Source organism: Ursus americanus, chromosome 33 (assembly GCF_024610735.1).
Source record: "Ursus americanus isolate L20-20 chromosome 33, mUrsAme1.1.p, whole genome shotgun sequence".
Taxonomy (NCBI): Eukaryota; Metazoa; Chordata; class Mammalia; order Carnivora; family Ursidae; genus Ursus; species Ursus americanus.
The window spans coordinates 853,292-871,539 of NC_142159.1; the positions used below are offsets into that span (position 1 = coordinate 853,292).

The 18,248-nt window shown below is 54.8% G+C and overlaps 1 protein-coding gene across 6 annotated transcripts; it reads left to right on the forward strand.

Moving 5' to 3' along the window:
* Positions 1-685: 685 nt before the first annotated feature.
* Positions 686-18,007, forward strand: HEYL (hes related family bHLH transcription factor with YRPW motif like). 6 transcript variants are annotated; one of them, XM_045771898.2, is made up of 5 exons: positions 686-820; positions 6,967-7,033; positions 8,065-8,148; positions 9,420-9,501; positions 12,619-18,007. In XM_045771898.2, exons 1-5 carry the CDS (start codon positions 741-743, stop codon positions 13,290-13,292), a joined length of 987 nt encoding a protein of 328 aa, XP_045627854.1. In that variant the 5' UTR covers positions 686-740; the 3' UTR covers positions 13,293-18,007. The 6 variants fall into 6 exon arrangements, with proteins under 6 accessions (XP_045627854.1, XP_045627859.1, XP_045627855.1 ...); XM_045771903.2 differs by having other exon boundaries at positions 692-820; positions 6,971-7,033; XM_045771899.2 differs by having other exon boundaries at positions 795-927.
* The last annotated feature ends 241 nt before the right edge of the window (positions 18,008-18,248 follow it).

Consider the following 18,248-nt stretch of genomic DNA (forward strand, 5'->3'; position numbering starts at 1 on the left):
ATGGGAACGGATTCCCAGGGACACCCACCATTCCCACCCCCCAGCCCGGTTCTCTTGGCCGAGCCGTGGTACAGCCGCTACTTCAGCCGTCCCTTAGGGGGCATGACAGCCGCCTCTCTCACGTTGGAGCCTCCCCCGCCCCAACACACACACACATTCCACATGCCTTGGACCCCCACGGGAAAAGCTGCCGGAGGATTCTTGTCAAGGATCAGGCCACAGCCACCCCACCAACTTCACCAAACCCGATGTGTCCGCCTCCTTCAGAAACCCAGGAGGCAGGAACCGGCGGGCTCGACTCTTGCAGAAACTGGGGCATCGCGGAGCGGCGCCCCCAGAGACCCGTAGCGCCCCGGGCGAACCAGGGACAGACGGGGACCCCTGGCTTCCCCGGAGGTGGGCCTCCACGGGCACCTGCCCAAGGCCACCCAGCGCGCGGCGGCCAGGGCGGCGGAGCGGAGCCGGACCTCCCAGCCGTCGGAGGGGGCGGTGACCGCCCGGGGCCTTCCCACGGCTCGGCCTGCGCGTCACCGCGGGGGCGAGGGGGCGCCGGGGCGCCGGGGGCTGCGGCGCAGGAGAGGGCCCTGGGAAAGGGCGGCGGGGCCGGGGCGGGGCCGGGGCGGGGCCGGGGCGGGGCCGGGGCGGGGCCGGGGCGGGGCCGGGGCGGGGCCGGGGGCGGGGCCCGACTTCTCCGCCGGGAGCCGGCCGGGTCGCGCAGAGACCCAGAGCCTGCGCTCGCCATGAAACGGCCCAGGGAGCCGAACGGCTCTGACAGCGAGTCCGACGGACCCATCGACGTGGGCCGCGAGGGCGAGCTGAGGTGAGGGCCGGATGGGGATACTGGGAGAGCCTGGACGGGTTCAGCGGGCCTTAGGACTCGTCCTCCGTACCGCCTCAGGAGATGCAGGTGTGGGCGACGGCCCGCAGGTGTGTGTGGGGTGGGGGTTGGGAGTGCGAGTGGGGGGCACGTGTGCAGCGTGGGCCGTGACACGCACGAGTGTCTGGATCCTTTGCGCCCCGGGCCATTTCAGGCTCAGGGCGCCGGGATGGAAGCGGAGGTCCGCTCTGGGGTCTTCCCGCCCGGTTGGTGATCGTCTTTCTGTAGAAGCGCCAGGTTAAGGCCACTGCGGAGGAGTTTTCCCTGAAGATCTTAGGAAACCCTCGTCGGCTCTCGGTTCCACACCCCCTGTCCGGAATCCGCTGAGTAGGCAGAATAGCCATACTTTCTCTAGTCTACCCTGGCTTGGGTGCACTCTCCACGTAGTACACAAAAAGCTTCCAGGGGGGAGAAAATCTCCCCTCCCTTGAGCAAATTGGACTTTGGAGTTAAGGTTTTGGTACCGAAGAAAATAACAGCTGACTTGCCAGTGCAGGGCCTAGTCTCCAATTCCAACACTCTTTCTAACGCACACCCTGCTGCCCATGTCTTTCACCTCTTGGTAAATATTCTGCCTTGCTTCAAACCCCTAGAACCAACCCCACTGGTACCGTTCTGCTACTTCCCCCAGTTCTGGGCACCATCTAAGCTTCAGTTTCCTCATCGGTGAAATGGGTATAAATAATAGAACCAATCTCAGGTTTACTGGGGAAAATCAAATAAGATGATGCATGTCATGGGCTTAGCACAGGGCTTAGCACACAGCAAATGTTTAATTCCTGTCAGGCACCCAACACGTGATGCCCAGAGCCCTGAAAGAGCAGCGGGGACTGAGTGGGAGTCTGCAAGCCTGAGTCCCAGCCCCAAATCTGACATCAACTCACCATGTGACCTCGGGCCATTGCTTTCTCTTTCTGAGCCTGTTTTCTCATCAATAAAATAAAAAGAAGACATGGAGTGGGAAAGAGAGGTGGCTATCTGATCTTTCCTGGCTCATCCAAGCCTGATTCTCTAGAGCAGGAGGATTGGAAAGGGGGATTCAGTTCATCCTTGGGGATATTTCTTAGGGGAATTCATCATTTCAATGACTCCAGTCTTCTGAGTCCAGGAGATCCTACCTCAATCACAAATCCTAGTAAAATGCCACCAACTTCCAAGTATTTATGGCTTATAACAGGAGGTAAAGCAATAGATATCCCCCTTGCATCCTGTACATTAATTAGGTTTTGAGATATATAATACAATTTCCTATGCAACTTATTAGCATTCTTAAATTGTTTAGCAGAAACTGCTATTTAGAGAAGCAATTCTCTGAGTCTGCGCCTGCTAGGAGCAGGGGAAGGGCCCTGTACCACGTGCTGGTGGTGGAGAGGGCTCTCAAATTCAATGTCATTGGGTCTTCATGAATCAGAGGCATGAAATTGATGCCAGAGAGCTGGCTCTGTCTTCCAAGAATTTGCAGTTTGGCCGATGACCTGCCAGGTCACAAAAAGACCGTGGACAGGATGGAAGATGGAAAGAGAGACAGACTGTGGGCTGTGAGGGCACCCAAGCAGGAAGAGGTCACTTATAAGCAGAGGCAACAGGGAGGGCTGCTTGAAGGTGGTGGCATTTGGGTGATGGCATAAAAGATCAGTGGGCAGATTTTTCCTACATGGCATTTTGTCCTTTTACCCAGAGCCCAGTTTTAGAGACTATCTAGATTCTTAGAGGAGCAGACCCTCTCAGAGCAGAGAAAGCAGTTGGACATCTGGCAGAGGCTGACTTATAGACCCCTCTTTGTAGCACTCACCAAAGGGCCCTCCCCCCAGCAGACATCAATGCTTCAATTCAGGGTGTGCTGAACGATGCCTGCTGTGGCCCAGACCCTGGGCTGGGCGTGGGGGGCCCAGATGTATCCTGCTAAGCCTCTGCCCTCAGGGAACTCTCAGAGAAGAAGAGCTTCATGTACAAAGAAAGCCAGATAAACAGTGGCAAGGGCCACGGGACTGGGGCAGCCAGCCTCCCTGGGGTCACAGGCAGGGCACAAATCCCTCACATTCAGAGATGTGAGAATACGGAGAAGGGTGTATTCCATTGTCACTGTGGGCATCTGCCTGGTGGCGGCATCTTGCCCCATATGAGAAAATCACCCACAGATCTCCTATCTGAACCCAGCACCCCCTCCATGCTGGGTCCCAACTGAGAGTATATAGCCTCTCTCTCCCCTCCCCCTCTGTGAACATTCAGTGAACACCTGTCATATGTCAGGCACTGGCTCCGGGTCTCTGGGTCTTTCCTACATGATTTAAGGCACATGGTGGCCTTTGAAGTCAGATAGACCTGAGTTTGATTCTCACCACCGTCAACGTGGGCATTTTTGAACTTCAGTTTTCTCCCTTACAACACGGGGGCTGCTAACACCTACCTCATAGGGTGAGCCTTCGATGACATAATGTAGCTAAAGTGCACAGCTCCCTGATCTAGCCGGAGGTAACTTCCAACCAATGTCGCTCTGGAAGGCGTCACCATTCAGTTGGAGGGCGCCATGTTCACAAGGCAGCTTGGTCTAATGAAAAGACTAGAAGCCTGAAGACTTGATTTGCTGGGCATGATTCTTAACTCTTTGTGTCTCTGTCACTCCATCTATCACATGATTATTTTTCCTAATGTGAAATAGCCCCAATAAGACTTAATTCACAGGGCCGTTGTGCAATAAGCGAGACAAGTGAATGTGGAAGTACTGTCTAGAACAAGGAGTACTGGCTATGTGACACACGTGGTGGGGGAGGGGGTGACGATACGGGGTGCACTGGGAAGATTAAAAGCCAGGAGACTTGGCTCCAGTTCTGGAATTTCCTCTACTTTGCTGTGTGGCCTGGAACAGACCCTTCCCCTCTCAGATTTGCCTAATTTTACAAGTGGGCTCAGTGCTCCTGAAAACCCTTCATTGGGGATATCATGATTCTGCCTTTGGTTAATGCAAAATGAGTGGGGTCATCTGCAAGGGTTCCCCGGGTGGGGGGAGAGTGCCCCAGGAGGCCTGAGGGTGAGTGCTGAGGGCAGTCAGGACTGGCAGCCAGACCACCTAGAAAGCTGCTCTCCTCCCCCCCCCCCCAAAAGACCTCCTCAGAAATCTGGCTCGGGACCACTCAAGGCCCATGGAGCAGATCTTGGTGGTCAGCATATCTTCTCTGCGTCCGTGAAAATCTGCCTTATTTTCAGACTGTCAGACAAGAAGCTCTCACCCCCCCGCCCCCCAGTGTCAGGGCCAGATCACAGCCTGGAAGTGAGCTCTGGTTGAGCTCTTGGGAGCTTTAAGGATAAGGGGACTGGAGGGCTATTCAGACAGACAGGAAATAGGAATTAAGAGGGAAAACAATGCTGAATTTGGAGCCAGAAGACATGGATTCCCATGCTGGCTTTGCTCCTTAGCAGCTATGTAGGCTGGGCAAGCTGCCTGGGGTCTCCAAACCTCAGCATCCTCATCTGTAAAATGGGGCTTTTGTTAGGCTCAAAGGAGGGAGATATATATAGCGATGTCAAGAAAACTGTGAAGTGAGGTTTGCCTGTCAGATATGGGAGTCGGGGAAGGGGGCTAATACTGCAGAGAACAAGTGACCAGGAGAGAGGATAAAGGGATAGCAGAGCCACCGTGCCCTGCAAGGGGTGCGTCAGCCTCCGACAGATGGTCCCTGAGGAGGGATCAGGCTGGGGGGCAGTGACGTGCACAGTGTTAACCCAATACCCCTGGAGACTCCTTATCCAGCCTAGGGGGACAAAGGCCATGTTTAGTATCCCTTGGCTCCTGGGGCTTGTCCTGAGTGTAGCTTTGTAAACAAGCTGCACTACAGATCTCAGGATCGGGCCATCTGAGCCCTGGACCTAGCGTGCTGGGCCATCCCACCCAGGAGCTTCATAGGCCTCTTACCAGCTCTTCTCATGCAGATGTTTGGAAGGAGATATCCTTTTCCAGATGTAGCTGGACAAGGCCAGGGACATAGCAGTGGGATTTGATCACTGTTGATGTGGACTCTCCTGCAACCTTCTCTCTTTGAGCAGCTGATGCAAATGATCTAAGCTCTCATGCCAAGACGGCAGTCACATGGACTGAGACCCTCCTGGTGAACCACATAGGCCCCCATTCCACAAAGGCCTAGGAGGTAGGTTTTATGGTGTCACTTCTGTGCTCCCCAGTGATGCCAAAGAGGGGAAGAAGAGGGAGCTCAACCCTAGGCTCTGCTGTGCTCCAAACAGTTGCTGGGTACTGGGGCTACAATGGTGAATGAGACAGGCATGGTTCTTGACCTCAGAGAGCCTACGCACTTGGTGGAGAGATAGACATTAATCAAATAATCATATACGTAAAAAACAACAAATGGGCATACATCTGTGACTGCAGGATGCTAGGAGGATGGAGCAGGAGCTATCTAGTGGGAGGGAGGATGTCAAAAAAGCCTCCCCCAGGAAGCTGACATTTGAGTTGAGTTCTGAACAGTGGTAGAAGGTACTAGGCAAAGAGCCTGAGGCTTGGGGGTGGGGAGACAGGGTGCATCAGAGAACTCTAGGCTAGGGGAACAGTATGTGCGACCACAGGAAGGAGTCGAGCATTCACAGGCTGGGACACACAAAGCAAAGGAGAGTTGAGTCCAGGAGGTGACAAGAGCCAGCTGGGCTACATGAAAATGATGGCCTTGATCCCAAAAGCATTGGAAAGGCCCTGAGGGGTTTTAAGAGAGTGACAAAATCAGATGTGTATTTAAATGATCACTGGGACTGTTTGTAGGAAGTGAAAGGGGTGCAAAGGGACCCAGCAATAGAGTCATGCAGCCGTCCAGGTGAGAGGTGACAGAGGTTTGGTCCTCCCAGCAGCAGTGGAAATAAGCAGGACAGAGGTGAGATGTATCTCAGACTTGGAATGGAAATGGGCACTTTTGGATGAGGTGGGTGAGGACAGAAGAGGAATCAAAAGTAGTGGTGGCCAGGTGGCCTCACAGAACTGGGAGATGCGGTTGCCTTTGCTGAGATGGGAGCCCAGGGGGAAGACACAGGTGGTGGTTGAGTCGGAGGCAAGCTTATGGGTCCGTGTTCAGATGTGTGGCATTTTGCATTTGGAAATGGCAGGGAGTCACCTTGTCTGAAGTTACTCATTGCTAGGGCATCTCCCCCTGGGAGCTGGGGCCTGGCTGACCACATCCAGTCCAGCCCTGGACCGAATGCGGCCTCCGGGGTGTCGGCCAAATGAATGGCCCTCCGTGCAACCCCGTGAATCCCCTCCGTTCCGGGAGAGCCTCTGAAGCAGGAAATTAGCGGGGCGAGCGGCTGGGCTGGAGATTTCGGTCTGTCGGGGAAGGAAAGCTCCAGCCACCCCGGGGCTGAGCCTCTTCGCCGCGATGGGGACTCCCGGGGTGCGAGCAAACGTCCATCCTGTGCCAGGCCCGCCTGCAGAGGGGCGGCCCGACGCGAAGCGGGGCTGGGGCCTTCGGGGGAGGCCAGGGCAGCGTCCTGAGAGTCCGAGGGGGCCTGTGACCCAGATGCCGCCTCCCCCTCGCCCGGGCCGCGCTGCGTGGGAGGAGGCGGCAGCTGCCGGCGGGGCGGAGGGCGGGCGGCGGGCGCGCCCGGCCCGTGGGAAGCGGCGGCATCTGCTCTTTCCACGCTCTTCCCAGCGGCTCCCTCTGAAACCCAACCCGCCGGCCCGGCCCCGCCGCCGCCGCCGCCGCCCGTGCCCTCGCCCGCCCCGCCCGGGATCGGGTTGCAGGAGCGCGGCGGCCGGCTGCGGTTCCCGACGCCCCCGGCCAGGGGCGAGGGGCAGGGGGCGAGGCCGAGCGGGTCGGGCCGAGAGCCCCCACCCCCCACCCCCCACCCCAGCCGCCTCGGGACCCTGGGGCAGGAAACCGAGCGCAGGGGCGACTTGGTGGGGGGAGCCATGGGTCCCCACCCACGCCTGCCCTGCGCCGCTTCCCCCCCTGGGAGTCCTCGGCCGCGGGGGAGACCACGGCCCGCCTGGGAGGGGGCTGTGCCCGCCCACATCCCCGCCTCCTGCAAGGTCAGCCCAGGCCAGGGAGATGGTCCCCGAGCTCTGAAAAATCAGCCTTTCTCTTCTTCTGCAGCCAGATGGCCAGGCCGCTGTCCACCCCCAGCCCTTCGCAGATGCAAGCCAGGAAGAAACGCAGAGGGGTGAGTGTCTGTCTGCGGACTTGCCCGACGAATCTTTGCCCTGAGTCCCTAGGGGCCTTGTCCGGAGAACCCTGGTCAGAAACATCACCCCCATTTAGACGGCCTGAGGGCCAATCCTGGCTCTGCCAGTAGCTAGGGGAGAGACTTTGGGCAAGCCACTTAACCTTTGCGCCTCATTCCTTCAACTGTGTAACTGAACCAGGAGAGTACCTACCTCACAGGGCTGTTTTGAAGATTAAATGAATTAATGTAATATGCTCAGGACAAGACCTGACACACAGTTAGCCCTTACTGTTTATTCCAGCCTTCCTCCTCTTCTCTCCAAGCCCAGAACTTTCATTTCCTCTCAGGGTGCTGAAGGGGCGGGGGAGAGGAACAGAAGAAGGAGGCTCCCTGGCTGCCTCTCTGCGGCCTCATCCCAGGCCCCACTCTGCCCCCAGGATGCAGCTGTGCTTCTGCCCTGGGCGTACAAAGACCTGGAATGTGGCAGAGACCAGCCCTGCCACTCACTTAGGCAAACCACTTCCTTCCAGCCCCCATCTTTATCTGTAAAATGGGGGGTCATAATGTCTGCTCTGCTATCAGTACTCTCCTACCAGTAGGGTGAGGTGAGAATGAGGTCGTGTGAATGAGAGGCCTTCCCAGATGGAAGCAATGCCTCTTCACCACCCCGCCATTGCAGAGGTAACCTGGGCCTGCAGGAGCCTCCAGGGCCCGCGGCAGGGCTGTGGCTGGTGTCCCTGTTCTGATGGGTCCGTCTCCTGCTGTACCTGCAGTTAAGCATTTTGAACATCACCCCTGCTGACCAAGACAAGAGATTGGAGTTCCACTCCCAGCTTTGCACTTCCTTACTGTGTGACATTAAGCAAGTCACTGCCCCTCTCTGAGCCTCGGTTTTCTCCTCCATAAAGTATCAACAGATCTCCCTCCCTCACAAAAATACTGTGAGGGAAGATATGAGTCCGTGTCCATCAAATCATGTTGGAAACTGGCGAAGTGCCTGCGAGTAAAATCCTGTCGTTGTGTTTTAGATCATAGAGAAGCGGCGCCGAGACCGCATCAACAGCAGCCTTTCGGAGTTGCGACGCTTGGTCCCCACCGCCTTTGAGAAACAGGTATGTGACATTCCTGGTGGTGCCAGAGGAAACCCCACGCAGGTGGCAGGTACGGCCCATTTTTCGTGGCATGCCGCATGGATTGGTAGCAGCTGCCTGAAGTACTGGTGCCTTGTTTGCCGATATGTGTCACCCACTAATATCTGCCAGGGAGAAAGGGGACAGAAACTTCCATTTACGCTGGTGTCTCTGATGTTGCGCCTTTCTGTCCATCACCCCCTTGAAAGGAATCCTCAAAATGATCCTGAAGGGTAGGGATGATTATGCCCATTGCACAGGGAAGGAAACTGAGGCACAGAGAGGTGAAGTACCTTGCACTCGATCACACAGCTAGGAAGTCGCAGAACAGAACCGGACCACAGAACTGTGTGACTTGAAAGCCCCCTCGCCCTCTGCACTGCTGACAGTTCCAGAGCTGTTTGAAAGCAGAACAGGCTTCTCGGGGATGTGAGCGCCCTGCCACTGTCCATGTGGAGGACGAAGGCGACAGTGGGAAGGGAGTCAGAAGGTGAAATCAGTTGGACAGTCTCAAGGATTCTCCACCCTGGGCTCCAAGGCACGGTCATGGGTCATGGGCCTTCCTTTATGCTGGTGAGAACAAGTCAGTCATTCCACAGGCGTTCACTGAAATTTTCACAGGCCCAGCCGTGACCTAGACCTGGCACCTGCCCTCAGGAGCTCACAGGGAGAGTCTGACCCTCAGGTTTCACCTGGGAGACCAGGTGATGCTGGAGGCGTAGCGAACATTGCTCAAGAGAGAGAATAGAGGAAGAGCAGGTGCTGCGGGGCTAAGAGGATGAGCTAGATCTTGGGTGTGGCGAGCATGACATTGGATTCCCGGGGAAGCTGGTCTAGGAAGCAGGTGGGTACGCGGGAGTGGTATTCTGGGATGGCGCGCTAAGCTGTGGAGGTAGATGAGACCTTCCGGGGAGAATGTGCCACGTGAGAAAAGGGAGCCAGCGCCCCCTGGGGAACAGCCCCATTGTAAGGGAACAGGCAGGGCAAGGTGGTGGAAGAAGCCAGAAGTGGTGTCACAGGGGGAGGGGTTTCGGGAAGGACGCTCGGCAGTGCAGTGTGCGTGCAGACTGAAATGGGAACTAAAGAGAGTCTGTTCGTTTGGGAAGCCTTGGCCGAAGCAGAAGCCTGCCCACAGGCCGTGGTGGAATGGGAGGAAGATAGGGACAGGGAGCCAGTGAGGGCTGATGACACCACAGGGAAGGGAGCGAGAGGTCAGCTGGAGGCCTTCACACTTCTGTCTTCTGTGCACACAGGGCTCCTCCAAGCTGGAGAAGGCCGAGGTCCTGCAGATGACAGTGGATCACTTGAAAATGCTCCACGCCACTGGTGGGACAGGTACCGATGCTCTTCTGTCCCGGGGGTCATTCATGAAACACATGTCTGGGGGCTAGGCCCTGCGGATATACTGGTGAGCAAAGCAGATGTGGTCGCCGGCCTCAAGGAGCTCACGGCCTATGGTGGGGCTGAAGCAGGCCCAGGTGCAGCAGCCACAAAGCCCGGCTCTCCCCTTTCAGCAGTGCCCTCTCCGCTGTCAGTGTCCTCATTGGTCCCCAGCTTGTCCTCAACTCCACTCCTTCCAGGCTTAGCCCTTGGAGGAGGTCTGCATAGATGACCTGTCCCTATGGGTCCCCCCCCCACCTTAACCCCCACTCTCCTTAAGCCTTAGCCTGAATGCACTCATTCTCACTGGGATCCCAGTTGAAATCCCAAGAGGAGGCTGCCTGAGATGCTTAGCCACGGATGTTCACTGGTGTGCCTTCTGGGCTAGTGCTGGGATCATACCGTGTCCTTAGCAGCGCTGGGACCATAGGTCACGCTCACAGTTGAAAATCCGTTGTGGGATTTAGTGGAACCCAAATGTAACTCGTGCCGTTATTTTGGGCTGGTCCATTGCAGTGAAGTCATGGAACTGTGGCTTTAAAAAGACTTCTGGACAAATGGAAATTCTGTCTGCATGAAGCCTCGCTGTGTATTTTGGCGATTTCACAATTGAGAAATCTTGAAAGCTCCACAGACCTGGGCCACAAAAACCTAAGTCCTAAAACCTTAACTTGGCCACCTTTGGAGGGGGAAGTCGCATTTCAAGTGACCCAGCCTGGTGCTTCTCAGGCTTCAGTGAGCCGCAGTATCATCTGGGGGCAGACAGCCACAGGGCACACCCCAGAGACTCTGGGCCAGGAGGCCTGGCCTGGGGGTTAGGAATTTGCAAGTTTAGCAAGCACGCCCAATGACCCTGATGCAGGTGGTCACTTCGAGAACTTCAGCCAAAGGAATGCATGGCCAACAGTGAAAAGTTCTGATTCTAATCAACCAGTGGGGGAGACCTGTGCAACTACATTTACGGGTATCCAATTCAAAGAAAAATAGTGGCTAATATTTTGGCCAGCATTTTACAGTTTCAAAAATGCTTTCACCAGTGTTATCTCATTTGATTCCCACAAGAATCTCGAAGCTGGGGGTTGTTGGCATCACCCTTCTCTGGCCAAGGGCTAACGGGAAGACAGGACTGTGACTTAGAACGCTGGCTTTGGGTTAGAATCCTGAACTGAAGTGATTGAAATCCCATGAATTGTGGATTTGGCTCTATTACTTGCTAGTTTTATGACCTTTGACAAGTGATTTAATTTCTCTATGCCTCAGTGTTCTCATCTCTGAAATGGGAATAAGGATAGGATTTTTCTGAGGATTACATCAGATAATGCAAATTGAGTACTTAATAAGAACTCAGAAAATGGTAGCTGAAAAAGAACAGCAAATGCAGAAACTGAGGGCATTTATTCAAAGTCGCATAGCTAAGTATACAGCAGAGTAAGGTCTTGTCCCCAAGGAGGCCTGACTCCAAACACCATTTCCTGCAGAGCTGTCCCTCTGTGGGAGCCTCCGCCATGAACCGGGGACCAGATATTTGCAGCCATAGTCATGAGGCCAGTGCTCACTGAGGCTGGTCTGTCTTTGCACAGAGGATGGTTGAGAGAGGGGCAGGTGGAAAGGCCGTGAGAGCTGAATACCTCTGTGGGCAGGCCACCTGGTCAGACCTCACTGAAACCAGCCAGACTGAGGATCCCAGCCTGATGGGGGCAGCCGAGAACCAGAGTGGGGTCCTGCTTTCCGGACTGCCCTTCAGGCTAGGGGACAAACTCACACGCCTCCGGGGGCCAAGCCAGTAATGTGCAGTTGACCCTTGAACAGCACAGGATTGAATAATGCAGGTTCACTTACAGGCAGAATTTTTGCACTAAGTGGAAACACTTTTGGAGGTTTGCAACCGTTTGAAAAAAAAAATTGCAGACACACCACATAGCCTAGAAATATTGAAAAAATTAAGAAAAAGTTAGATGTGTCATGAATGCATAAAGTAAATGTAGATATGAGTCTGTTTTATCACTCACTACCATAAAATATACACACATCTATTACTGAAGTTAAAATTTAGCAAAACTTCCTCCTACAAACCGTCTCAGACCGCACACGGGGCCGTTTGCAGTGGAGAGAAATGTAAACGTGAAGACGCAGTATAATCGTAACTGGTTTGTACATGCTGTACTCGGGTCATAATTTCCTAGCCCCCTCCTGTCGCTCTCACGGTGAGCTCAAGAATCGCGAGTATCTGCTTAAGACCTCATGCGGCACTAATCATCTCCACCTGAGCAGTCCGTCTCTCCAGGAAATTGCTATCACAGGAAAAAGTGATCTCTGGTGGTTCCCACTACTAGTAGTTTTGGGGGGAGTCAAAAGTTTACTCAGGTGTTCAGTGGCGCTGGGGGAGGTGCCCCTAAGCCCCGTGTTGTTCAAGGGTCAAGTGTAAGTGATGGTTAACTTTGAATTCATGGACTCTTTCTGGGCACCATTGCGTTTAATTTTGCCCTCACGACCCTGTGCAACAAGTATTACTATACACCCATTTTACAGCCCAGGAAATTGAGGCTTAGAAAGATTAAGAGACGTGTCCATGGTCAGGCCTCTAGTTCAGTGGCAGAGCTGGGATTTGAACTCTGCTCTCCTGACCTCCAGAGACCTCAGGCTTCAGTGCGACTCTCTGCTGCCTTCTCTGAGGAGACACCCCGGTTATGACGGCTGTGCCCCCCCTCCCAGTATGCATGCCCACCAGTAGGCAGGGTTGTTCTATGCCTCCGTGGGCATAGGCCTTTCACACCTGGCAGGCGCCCACTTAAATGACATTATCTTGGTCGCCAAGTTTCTTCTCTGCATTCATTGTGAATTTCGATGAAAACAGTACTCTCCATTTTACCATGCTTCGTAGTTCAGTGAACTCATTTGATCCTCACAATGCAGGCCCTCTCCCCCAGGTAGGGGTGATTATTCCCACTTTACAGATGTGGAGACTGGGGCTCAGAGAGGTGAGGTGGCATCCCCATGGTCACACAGGTCTGACCCCAGGATTAGCACTTGGTCCTTGCCTGGCATACACCCTCATCATGCCTCGCTTTGCAGGATTCTTTGACGCCCGAGCCTTGGCAGTGGACTTCCGGAGCATTGGTTTTCGGGAGTGCCTCACTGAGGTCATCAGGTACCTGGGGGTCCTGGAAGGGCCGAGCAGCCGAGCAGACCCTGTCCGGATTCGTCTTCTCTCGCACCTCAACAGCTATGCAGCCGAAATGGAGCCTTCTCCCACACCCACTGGCCCCCTGGCCTTCCCTGCCTGGCCCTGGTCCTTCTTCCAGAGCTGTCCAGGGCTGTCAGCCCCGAGCAACCAGCTCACCATCCTGGGAAGAGTGCCCGGTCCCGTCCTCCCCAGCGCCTCCTCTCTTGCTTACCCCATCCCGGCCCTCCGAACCACTCCTGTGCGCAGAGCCGCTGGTACCGTCCTGCCAGCCCGGAGGAATTTGCTGCCCAGTCGAGGGGCATCTTCCACGCGGAGGGCCCGCCCCCTAGAGAGGCCAGCTGCCCCCCTGCCTGTGGCTCCCAGCATCAGGGCTGCCAGGAGCAGCCACATGGCACCCCTCTTACGATCTTCTTCCCCCTTGCCCCCCAGCATCGTGGGGTCCCCTGCTTATGTGGCTGTTCCTGCCGCCAGGCCCTCTTCCCCGGGGGCAGCTGGGAGGCCAGCGGGAGCTGTGCTCTGCCACTCCTGGGTCTCTGAAATCACTGAAATCGGGGCTTTCTGAGCTGGCTTCTCCGCAGGAGTGAGGAGGGTTCTTTTTCCAGGAGCTCTAAAAACAGTGCTGTCTTCTGCCCTGCTTCCTGGCCTGGCTCATCTCTCTGTGAAGACATCTTCCTCACCTGTCAGAGGCCCCTTCCTCCTTTGGCCCATCTCCCCTCCTCACTGTCCGTCCCAGCTTCCCAATCCAGCTCTCCTGGAGCTGTTCTGATCTTAGAGGCCTGGTTTCATTTCTTATGTGGGACCGATAAGTTCTGGGAGGGCCCCTATAAGCTTTGCCCAGACTCTTTCCTGTCCCGGCACACAGGGGGCAGCAGGCAGGAATCTAAGGTCTGGGAACAAAGCTTGAACCTAAAAGGCACAATGGCCTCAGGCCCCTGCTTGCCTAGAGAGTTCGGAACCCAGCCCGAGCAGTGACTGACTGTTGCGGCCTTCCCAGGCCCCCACAGTGTCTGCCTCCCTTCCGGAGACAGTCACAGAGCAGGGGCCACAAAGTGGTCTCTGGGGAACCCCTGGCTGCCCCTGCCCACCCCATTGCAGTGAACCACAGGACAGGCCCCCCTGTCCACTGCAACCAAGGCCCGGGGCTTAGGGGCCCAGGAGGGCCTGCTCGGGGGTCTTCCCTGCTGCAGACACCTACCCTCCAGCTTACCCACAGTTCCCTGCATAGAGATGGGAGGTTTCTGGGCAGCAATAAGGCTCTAAAACAGAGGGGGTCCTTACCACCAGGCCTGGGACAGCGCTCCCAGACAAGAGCCGGGATGGAGCAGAGAACCCAGCTCCCTGCCTCTCACACGGTCACCATCCTCCAGATGCCTGGTCCCTGCTGGGTGCACAGCGTGGAGGGTCACGTTCCCATGTGATGGCGCCCCAGGAGGAGCCCTCTGGGGATTCAGCACCAGACGTTTGTGCTGCCTGGTTTGCATCCGGCTCGCAGAGCCCAGACTGTGGGACAGCCAAGGGCTGTCAGGCGGGACAAAAATAACTGCAAGGAGGGGCGAGAGGAAGGACAGTCAGAGGCGGCTCGGCCCTTCAAGGTCAGGCGGCGGGTCAAGGGCCTGAGATCCTGTTCACCCGGGATGCCACGCAGCCGGCTCTGCTCAGAGGCCATTTCATGACCCAGCTCCAGCCCTGGCCGCTTGTCCTCTAACGGAGGGAACAAATGGCCTGGCCACCATTCCCGGCGGAACAGCAGAGACTGGACAGGACTGGGGCAGACATGGGACTGACATTCAGCTGGACCCATGTTGCCAGGCTAGTTTTTAAAATGTGGAGCCACTTCTGTGCTTGTTGGCAAATACCTGCTTCCCTTGAGGGCCTCTAAATGCCCCCCTGCCCCATGTGGCTTTCCGCCAGGACCCCACGCTGATTAATGCCCGGCCGACCAGAGGCTACGGCGTCCTCCAGCCGGCGACTCCTTGGTGCTTATTCGCACTGGTTAGTAAATACTTCTTTCGAATGTCACCCCTGGGAAGATTCTTTCACCCCCACCCTTTGATGGAACTACCCTCCCCAGAGACTAAATTGAGGAGATCCTTGGGCTCAGACATAGAGTTTGCCAAAAACCCTGGGGGAAAGGGCCCTTTTGGAGAAATGGGGCAGAGGGCAGAGATCATTTCAATGACCCAGAAATCTCTTTTGAAAAGGCCAATTCCTCCAGGAGGCATGACAAGCTAATGTATTCTTTCAGTCCTCAGTGTTCATTCGATCAGATTTCTGTCCTCCTGGAGGCATCCAAGATGTGCAGCCGCGGGGAGAGAGGGCAGTGTTTCAGGGAGTGGGTCACCAGCCAGGAGTGCTCCTGATGGAGACAGACAACGAGGGCAAGTCAGCAGGCTCCCGGGAGTTGGGAAAGGTGGGCAGAGAGAGGTGGCAGAAGGCAGAGCCCGACTTCACCTTTGTCCCAAAGGGCAGGAAGGACTTCTCCTGCTCCTGCTCCTAATCTTCCTCCGGCCCCTCGTCCTCCTCTCCCGGGCTATCCCAGCTGACGGCTCCCTGCTCCCAGGATACCAGGTCAGCGCTGCAGTCCTGCAATTTTGCAACTTCACAGCCTGAGAATATGGGAAACCCACTTCCACGTTTCCAGGACCCAATTCCAGAAGAATTTGTTGACACCATTGAATGAGGTGGGAATGGCACAGAACTTTCAGCATCTGAGTTGATCTTGGGTTTATTGTCCCCAAGAGATGGTGGGTGGGAAAGGTGACTATGTATTTGTTTTTGTGGTTGAGGACTTGTATCTTTTGTTTCTGGTCCCAAGCCTTTCTGGTGTCCCCGACTCCTACCCCCTTGCTGGGGCTGTAGCAGGCATCCAATAAAGTTGTTTTAGTTCTTCTAAAAACCTCTGAAGGATTCTACTTTTTAAGATCTCTGGAGTCCATCCACTTCTCTCTGAGCCCACAGCCATCACCCTCGTCTGGCCATTTCACCTGCCCTCAGATCACTGCCCTCCACAAGGTCACCTTGCTTCCCTCTTGCTTTGTCACTCAGTTCTCAAGGCAACCAGAGAGAGCTTTAAACATGCAAATCATATCATACTGACTCTGGCGTAAAACACTTACTCGATTCCCAAGATAAAATCCAAGCTCTTCCTCTTCTCATCCCATTCAGACTTCTAGCCAATTCCAATCTTGTTCGCTGTGCTTCTGACTTTCCTTCATTTCATCAACATTCCAGCCTGTTCCCACTTCCAGGACGTGCCATATGCTGTTCTATTGCCCAGAATGCCCTTCCCCTAGCTTTTGCATGGTCAAGCTCTTTATACCCTCAAGCCTTGGCTTAAACTCAGCTCCTCAGACTAGGCTTCCTTGACTACTGTGCTTGAATAGTTAGTTCATCTATCTCAAAGTCCCTTATTCTTTCCCTTCCTAAGGCACTTGCCATCGCACATCCGTGTGTGTTTACTTCTTGGTTGACTGTCTCCCCCACCAGCACGTAAGCTCTGTGAGGCCAGAGACCATGTGTGGCTTGCACTCCACCCTGGACCCAGTGCCAAGCCCCGTACCTAGCTCTAAGTGGTCGTTCAATAAATATTTGTCAAATAAATGAACTGGGGAGGTGAGGAATCTTCCACACTCAAGCCGCTGGATGATACAGGTCCTTGAGGGGTGAACCCCCCACTGGCCGGCTTTGGGGGGAGGCTGGAGAGCAAAGCAAGAGGCAGGGCCAAGGGACTGGAAGTTCTGGCAAATGGTGAAGAGGCTCTGGCCAAAGAAAAGTGTGAGTGTGCTCGCACTGGAGCGTACACTGACAGCTGAGAACAGGCAGGCATCCCTCCAGCAGGTATTGTTCTCCACTCTGGCCCTGATGGATCTGGCTTGCGATCAATCCGACAAACATTTGCAGAGGTCTGCTCCATGCCAGGCCAGGTGTGGTGGAGCCAGAGGGGGTGCGCACGCGGACAGCCCGCGGGCCTGGGACCTCTGTCTAGTGACAGTTGCTGAGGTGAGAATGGAACGGGGCCTGTTGAGGAGGCTGGGGGGACCCAAAGAGGATGTCTGCCTCTGCCTGGGGTGGCCATGGGGGAGGGGACAGCTGGGAGGAAGGCTTCCTGAAGGAGCACCAGAGGAGGCCTTCTACCAGCACAGGGAACCTCTGTGCAAAGACCTGAAGACGTCAAGGGGCGCCCTGCGAGTTGGTTCTAAGTTGAGCACAGACCTTCAGGGACAGAGGGAAGGCGGGCTAGCCTAGGCACTAAAGCCAGACTTCCTGGGTCCAGCCTCCACCTCTGTCACTCATCAGGGTTGTGGTCTTGGGCAAGTTACTTAACACCCCTAAACCTCAACTTCTTCATTGATAAAGTAGGGATGATGCAGTAATGGCTATTAACTGAGTGCTAACTATGTACTGGGTACTGTTGGTAATGCTTTCCTTGGAATGTTCCCATTTTACAGGTGAGACAACTAAGCCAAGGCACCATTTCTTAAAGTTAGGGGAGAGCGAATGGGGTAGCCCACAGAAAGCCCTCAGCCCAGGGCTTGGGTCATAGGAAACGCTCAATCTGAGTGTTAGCCGTTAGTGTCATTAGTGGAAAGAGACCAGATCCAAATTGGGGGAAACCTTGGGTGCTGTGCAGAATTTGGGCTTTACTTATAGGCAATGGAAGCCACGGAAGGTTTTGCCAGGTGAATGCCAAGGAAAATGCCAAGGCTGGACCCGTTTAAGAAAGTCTTGCTTGGGGTAGTGCCTGGGAGAAGGAGTTTCCAGACTCAAGTCTACCTATTCATTGGAAACACTTAGATGCTTTTAAAAAATATCAGTGCCCAGGCCCCAGAGATGATGACTTAACCTGTGTGCAACAGAGCCCAGACATCCTGTAAGGACCTGTGAAGAAGAGTTGGGATTTCTTCCCTACTCAACATGAATTTCCATTCAGTAGGTGAATTGGATTCCAGTTTGTGAGCCTAAAAAGAACTGATATTTCTGAGAAGCAAAGCAGAAATTAATTTCCACAAGGGCATCTCTGTCCTCCAAGCCCCTCCTAGTCCCTGGCCCATGGTAGATGCATAAGAAACATTTTGTGTTAAAAGCTTTGGGGGGGGGTGCCTGGGTGGCACAGCGGTTAAGCGTCTGCCTTCGGCTCAGGGCGTGATCCCAGCGTTATGGGATCGAGCCCCACATCAGGCTCCTCCGCTATGAGCCTGCTTCTTCCTCTCCCACTCCCCCTGCTTGTGTTCCCTCTCTCACTGGCTGTCTCTATCTCTGTTGAATAAATAAATAAAATCTTTAAAAAAAAAAAAGCTTTGGGGATTTGTAAGTCATTCAAGAGTCATTGAGTATTTTTTTTACTTTGTGGAAAACCCAAGATATTAGCTTCCTTCTCCTCTTCCTGGGGAAAGAGGGTAGGAAAAATCGGCCTGGATATCAGCTGATTCCATTAATAACAGTAAACATTTTGAGCCCTTGACTTACATTATCTCATATAATCCTCCCTATAGTCCTGGGAGTGAGTACTATTATTATC

Bases quoted from the DNA above. Each gene is read 5' to 3' on its own strand.
- HEYL (XM_045771898.2), top strand. From the start codon at position 741: ATGAAACGGCCCAGGGAGCCGAACGGCTCTGACAGCGAGTCCGACGGA. The intron at 821-6,966 runs GTGAGGGCCGGA...CTTCTTCTGCAG, and splicing joins GGCCGCGAGGGCGAGCTGAG to CCAGATGGCCAGGCCGCTGT. The intron at 7,034-8,064 runs GTGAGTGTCTGT...GTTGTGTTTTAG, and splicing joins CCAGGAAGAAACGCAGAGGG to ATCATAGAGAAGCGGCGCCG.